The sequence below is a fragment of the Alexandromys fortis genome, unplaced genomic scaffold (assembly GCF_014885135.2).
Source record: "Alexandromys fortis isolate MF-2015 unplaced genomic scaffold, M_Fortis_MF-2015_v1.1 scaffold_41, whole genome shotgun sequence".
Taxonomy (NCBI): domain Eukaryota; kingdom Metazoa; phylum Chordata; class Mammalia; order Rodentia; family Cricetidae; genus Alexandromys; species Alexandromys fortis.
The window spans coordinates 11,720,803-11,727,756 of record NW_026067923.1 but is presented as its reverse complement, the minus strand read 5'-3'; the positions used below and the strand labels follow the sequence as shown (position 1 = coordinate 11,727,756).

Below are 6,954 nucleotides of genomic sequence, written 5' to 3'. Positions count from 1 at the left end.
TGACAAGAGAGTGGAAAGAAGAAAGCTCGGGGAGGGGAGAAAACGGGGCGATAAAGGAGCTGGGGAGGACCCACCAGAGCGGAGCATGTATGACCATGTCACGGGCAAGCCTGGTGTCCACTAACTGAGAGAAGGAATGAGGTGGCTCCCTCTGCCAAGCCGGAAGGCAGGACCACTGGGAGTGATCTGATCATGGGAGAGCTTTGGCTTGAGGTCTCGCACGGGTTCTAGATTCTTGCCGTGATTTGTCACTTCCTGTCACTAAGGGTACAAGCATCAGGTCCAGCTTGTGCCTCCTGCTGCTCCAGCATCTGCTGTCTCTCTGAGAGGGAGAGCTGTCTCCAGCCCTCTTGGAACAAGCTCAGTTCTGTCTGTATTAATGATACAGCTCACTAAGCTCCTGCACAAGGAATTCACCACATGAAATACACCCTAAAATACCCAGACATAAAACCTATTGGTGGATAAAATGGCTTCTTGTGGCAAAACTTGTTTATTTAATATACAGTATACAAGACATTTAATTCCAGACTAGTACTGGACACGTCAGTCGGACAGCACAGACAGAGTATCTTCAACATCACAGAAAAATCCTGATGCTGAGTGCCAACCTGGTGCATGAGGGTATCATAGCGTGGTGGGTGAGAGAACCTGGGATACACGATGAAACAGAGCTCTCTGCACAGCTTAGCAACTATGCCACAGCTGGCTACCCGGTGATAAGGACAGCTATGGTGGGCTGCTGGGATACAAAGCGAGTGGGACTCGGGGTGTGTTTATTTGTTGTGCTGAAACAGAAGTCAAAATAATTTCAGAGCCTCCCTTCCCCGGTCCTGAAGATCGTACTGAGCTTTGAGAGAATGATGAAGAAGTTGGCACTGGTCCCAGCTTCTCAAAATTCTTAGACTTTCCTGCACCATGGGCACGTCTGAGATAATTATGCTAATCAGATGACCCAGGAAGGGATGGAGAGAGCAGCCCTATGATTAGAATGTTGGAGTTCTGCAGCGTGTAAGATCAGCCAGGCTTCTGAGAGGCAAGGAGGGCTACAGATACTCAGTCACATGACCAACACTCAACTCCAGCATGCCTGTATGTTAGATCTGTACTCAGAAGCATGGGTGAGCATCCCAGGATAACGTTTCTCTGTATGTATGCATCTCTGTGTCCTCACCACAGCAGGGAGGTTTAATACACACACACACACACACACACACACACACACACACGAGCTCATGGAAAAATTCTTATGAGAAACTTTCAGTGACTTCCTTGTGCATGATGTAATAAGTATTTTACTAACAACCTTTGGTACAGGATCCTTGGACTGTCAGTGCCTCGGCAGAGTGTTCTTCACCTCAAACCACCCAGTGTGCTGAAGCTCTCTGCATGCCTGTTGCTCCACGTCTCTGCAAATATGTCTTACCTCAATGGATCCATTCAAGAGTTACCCAGCCTATGGAGTCTTCATCATTGGCCCTTCCTTGCTAAGGTTCTTACATGTGAATATCCCCATGTTGCTGAGCTCCTGGGAGACAGTAACCTGATCTTTTATTAGTCCTTCGATTCCGCATGGTAAATATTCAGTGGATTCTCTTAGAAGGGAAGGATTATTTCCACCAAAGGTTCTGCCTTTGGTGTGCACTCATGTACTGTATACCAACTTTTCAGTCAGCGGTAGAGCGGCGGTCTATACGCTGGTGGCCCCATAAGATTGTATCACATGGTGTTGTCTCTGTGGTCATAACGTCAAGCATAGCTCATTATAGATGTGTTTGTAGTGATGTTGCTGCTGGGGAGTCTAGACCAATGTCGTGTTCATGTGTCTTAACTTTTGATAAAAGCTTTAAAAATAAACACAGAAGAGGTTTATATGATAAAGATGTGAAGAAAAATGGCGGCGGCTCCATGGCATCACCCTGATTCACCCTTCTTTCTCCCAGCATTCAGCCTAGCTTTCTCTGCCTATCTAAGTTCTGCCTTGCTGTAGGTCCAAAGCAGTTTCTTTATTCATTAATGGCAATCACAGCACACATAGGGGACTCCCACATCACTATACAGCCTTTTGTCGTGTGATCCTATCTGGTCAACCCTTCTTACTGTTATGGAATAATATTTTAAGATGTGTTACATTTGTTTATGCTGTGGAATATTTGTTTAATGATTCAATCATGTGTTGTATTCTTTTATGTTGTATTTGTTTAACTCTGTGAAGCTGTGTTACTTTGACTGTCTAAAACACCTAATGATCTAATAAAGAGCTGAACAGCCAATGGCGAGGCAAGGACAAGTGGGGCTGGCAGACAGAGAGAATAAAAAGTAAGAAAAACCTGGGGGGAGAGAAAGAAGAGCAAGAGCAAGGAGAGGAAAATGGTAGGGAGCCGTCACCCAGCCACACAGTCAGCCAGCCATGGAGTCAGAGTGAAACTAAGATACACAGAAGTAACAAAAAGAGAAAGCCCAGAGGCAAAAGGTAGATGGGATAATTTAAGAAAAGTTGGCTAGAAATAAGTGAAGCTAAGGCTGGACGCTTATAAGTAATAATAAGCTTCCATGTGTGATTTATTTGGGACCTCAGTGGCAGGCCCACAAAAGAGTCAAAAGGGCAAAGAATTAAAAACAACCAACAACATCTTACAATTATACATATACATGAATATATACATATGTATACTCATACATATATACACATATATACATATATGTGTGAATATACATTGCTGATATGATTCCGACTGATAAATGTTTTTCTTTGGATATCAAGGTCTTTTACTTCTGCAGTAGAAACTTCCCTACTTTTTCTCACATATTGAGCTCCATAAGCAATGTTATCATTACTCTAACTGCTGAAGTGAGTCGACAGGAAAATGGCGTGAATTCCCTCGTCCACTGTGGTTGCTAAAGAAATATTGGAAGTTTGGAGAGAATCATTCAAAGATTCCCACTCCCAATGTCTATGCATTTGCATAATTTATTAGATAACCGAGCTTACAAATTGCAAATAAGCTGCCCGTGCATCTAGTACAGGAGTGTGCACAACCAGCCACAATGACCTGCCCTTTATTGTAATGAAGAACACACTGGGGATTTTTGTGCTTTGTTTGGGACTTTTGAAATCATAGAGAAATGAGATTAAAAATTCATCACTTAAAAAATGGCATGAATTTCTCTTTCACTTTCTGGCTGATTTAAAAGTTTTATGTGCAGTCCATATCAGTTACAGCCTTCACAGATCCCTGGCAAATGTCAGAATCTGTGTTTATGGTGCAAGAGCAGAGCAAGAATATCAGAAATTATCAGGGATACTATTATTTTATAAAAGAACCTAGGATGAAGGGGAAAATACAAAGGCATTTTAGGAGCAGACTGGGCAGTGGGTAGGATTCTATCTTTCTCTAACACATGATAAAATGCAATTATAACATGCAATTCATATACAGGTTGCTATTCCATTGAGGATTGCTGTTGTAAACTAAACTAGGTTTTTAAAGACTATCACAGATTTTCTTTGTGTTCTGTGCTGTATGTCGGCTGGGAGGTACAGGATAAAAGTGAGAAGGAGGGCAATGTACTCAACAACTGTTAATTTTTAAAAGATGTCTGGGGAGATTGCTTGGTGGATAAAACACTTGCTGCACAGTCTGATGGCTCCTGTTCAGATCCCCAGAACTCACATAAGCGCCAGCTGCATGTGGCTGCCCACCTGTAAGTCCATGGAAAAGAGAGGAAGATGAGGCCAGACTAGTCCTACCCACCGGCTTTAGCTTCAGCTGGGAGATCCTGTCTCTACAGAGAAGGTAGAGAGAGATGGAGGAAAGCCAGCCCCATGCCTCCCCACACATGCATGTGCACATGTTCACCCCCACACACATGAATATGCATGCATACACATAGACATGCGCAGAAAGGAAAGGCTCTTGTAGGTACTTTCATGGTGATAGCGTCTTGAATTCAGCTTTTAAATAGGAACTTCCCTTACAATGCAATCTTGGCAGATATGATAAACTTAATATCAAGAGCGGCTTTTACATGACCGCCCTGTGAGATCAGGATGGAGATCTGCAAACAAGCTCTGTTTGCTGTCACCTAAGAAGTTGCCTTCACCTTACTTTGGGCAGCTTGCTTCCTGAAGTCTGAAGAAACAGTGTTTCTTACACAGTTACACTGCACTGTATAAGAAACATTGTCTATGTTTCTTACAGTTACACTGTAGGGCTGCATTCAGAAGGAGCCTGTCACCCAGTTCTTTCCAAGGGCTCCAGGAGGGCATGGCTCCAAGACCAGGCCTGTGCCTTTGCATGTGTTGTTGACAGCTGTGAGCTATAGACCGCCCTCCCTTCAGAACCCCTGCTAAATGGGACTTGTAATCCCCTCCCCACCCACGCTCTTACTCCCTAGGGCAAGAATGTTGACTCCTGCTCTCCATCACCTGTCAGAATCCATCCTCCTGTCACTGGCTTATATGGACAAGTCGGCCCAGGGTCATGTGACCTTGGGTTGCTAAAAACAGCTCCATCACCCACTCCGAACCAGGGCCTGAAACAATGTCCTCCATTGAGAGAACCATAAAGGACACTTGATCGCGCAACCCGTGGAATTATTTCCAGGAAACACTTGCAGAAGCCGTCCTGGAGCTCCCGTCCCCTGGCAGCACTCTCAGGGACGGCCAGGAAATGAGCGCTTCTTTGAATTACAAGTCTTTCTCCAAAGAGCAGCAGACCATGGATAACTTGGAAAAGCAACTCATCTGTCCCATCTGCCTAGAGATGTTCACGAAGCCTGTGGTCATTCTCCCCTGCCAGCACAACCTGTGCAGGAAATGTGCCAGTGACATCTTCCAGGTAGGTTTGTCTGCAATTTGGAGGGTGTGGAGCGCCCTCCATCCTGCGTCAAGGGTTTGAAGTCAAAGCCTGTTCCCTTAGAGCGCTCTCTGAGGCTGTTTCCCCAGGTTTGGCTGTCAAGTCCCTTCCCGCTTCCAAATCCACTTGTGTTTTAATTCTAAGAACCATATTTGTCGTTAGTAAAACAAAACAGAGTCGCCGAACCTGTTTAGGAATTGAAAATGAGTTACCGGCCAGGGTATGAGTGTTGGAACGTCTGGTTGAAACTTGGGGTTTTGAAAACACAGGATAGACAAATGCTTATTGCTCACTGTAGGTTTGGCTGTGGATCGGGGTGTGGTGGTGGGGGGACAGGTTTCAGGACCACTTGCAGGAAGCTGAAGAGTCCATATTTATTGTGCCTAGTGTCAGAGAGTGAAAATAGTCTCCAAAAGGCTCCCGTGGCATTACTCAGGTCCTTTTTTTTTCTTACTTGGCAAGAACAGGCCTCTAACCCGTACTTACCCACGAGAGGAGGGACCACTGTGGCGTCAGGGGGCCGGTTCCGCTGTCCCTCCTGTAGACACGAGGTGGTGTTAGACAGACACGGGGTTTATGGACTGCAGAGAAACCTGCTTGTGGAGAACATCATCGACATCTACAAACAGGAGTCCACCAGGTAAGAGCGGCTCTGAGAGCCAAGCCTGCTGGCCACTTTGTTTGCTTTCAGCTCAATGAATCGATGTATTACGTTGTTCTTTTCCCTGCCAGTCCTTCCCAAAGACATAGAGGTGCTCACGGAGGAGAGAAGGAAGCTGGTGGGCCTGCTTCTGTGCCATCAAAGGTGGTCATGTTGGAAGAGGTGTCCTGCCACCCACAGCCTTGCATTACCTTCAGTTTAGACGTATTGATACACTGTAGGCTCATTGTAAGTCCAGATCCTATGTTACAGAAAAACTCTAGTACAAACATATATATAAGGCAAGAAACATCAATGCCCCAAATACCCCAGGTCCCAGTTGCCTTGCCTTAAAGTTGTCTAAACAATAACAACCTTACCAATTCAAACACCCTGACATCCTCATTTGTCCGAATAGTGATTCCACGGAATGCTCAAGGCAAGAGATAATGCTGGTTTTCAGGAACTTCATCTACAAAAATGGGAGAGGAAACGAACTTCTGGCTGTTTGCCTACGACTGCGTAGTCTTAGCACCCACTTGCTGAGTGATTGGTGTGCCGTCTGTATTCATTCACTGAAATATTTGTAAAGGCTTTTTATCATCACACCACACAAGTTACACCATTCCCTCCCTAGACTTTATTCCTCGAAGGCACAGAGCGAAGAGCCCTCTCTCAATCCTGCATGGGTCATTTGAGTTCAAAACCTCAGTATCCGTATGGAGATCACGCAGAAATGGGGCACGTGCTTACGGAACATCTGCAGGGCTGCAAATGCCATGCGCCCTTTGCGGGAAAGTTGTTCTGCTAATCTAACGTGTAATTATTGCGATTATTATGCCCATTAGTTTCTGCTTAAGATTCAGAGCTAAATTAGGTGGCACCAGGCTATCGACGGAATTGAGGGAACTGCTGATGACATATTGTGGCCACCTGTCTCCCTTGCTTCCAAATCTTTTGACAAGAAGGAAAATGGTTACCAGAGTTACGGATCTGATCCCGTTGTATTTCATTGTGTTAAAATTCAATAGAGGTATCCCAATGGGTACATCCATAAAATGCTCCCATGTCTGGGGCTTGGGGAACATTGCAGAAGAAGGGGTGGAAAGACTCGAAGAGCCAGCCGGTCAGGGAGTTTGCTGTGAGACTGTGTCAGAAGCTACACCCAGAGCTGCCCCCCCAACATGATTGCCTAAACATGAACTGAGCAAGGACAACAAGAAGAGACACGCCAAAGCGGGTGGGGAGAGACCACGAGGCTTCCGATCACAAAGGACCACAGGCGACGAAGAGCTGTTGAAAGTGGGAGAAATAGTCTTTCCCAGCAAAGAGTGCACAAATTAGATACCCAGTTCCAAATGGTCAGTCCTAACAAGGTAATAGGAGTAATGTATAGATTGAGCATGTTTTATTTAGAAATATATATATACATACATACATATATACATACATATA

At 45.1% G+C, this 6,954-nt stretch overlaps 1 protein-coding gene across 2 annotated transcripts in view; it reads left to right on the top strand.

The window, feature by feature from the left end:
* Window positions 1–4,554: 4,554 nt before the first annotated feature.
* The window catches only part of Trim55 (tripartite motif containing 55), a 39,745-nt gene continuing 37,345 nt past the window's right edge, over window positions 4,555–6,954 (top strand). For both annotated transcript variants that reach the window (XM_050142120.1, XM_050142121.1), the window contains exons 1-2: window positions 4,555–4,841; window positions 5,327–5,499. In XM_050142120.1, the coding sequence (XP_049998077.1) occupies window positions 4,674–4,841; window positions 5,327–5,499 (341 nt within the window). In that variant the 5' untranslated portion in view covers window positions 4,555–4,673. The remainder of the gene's footprint in view (window positions 4,842–5,326; window positions 5,500–6,954) is intronic.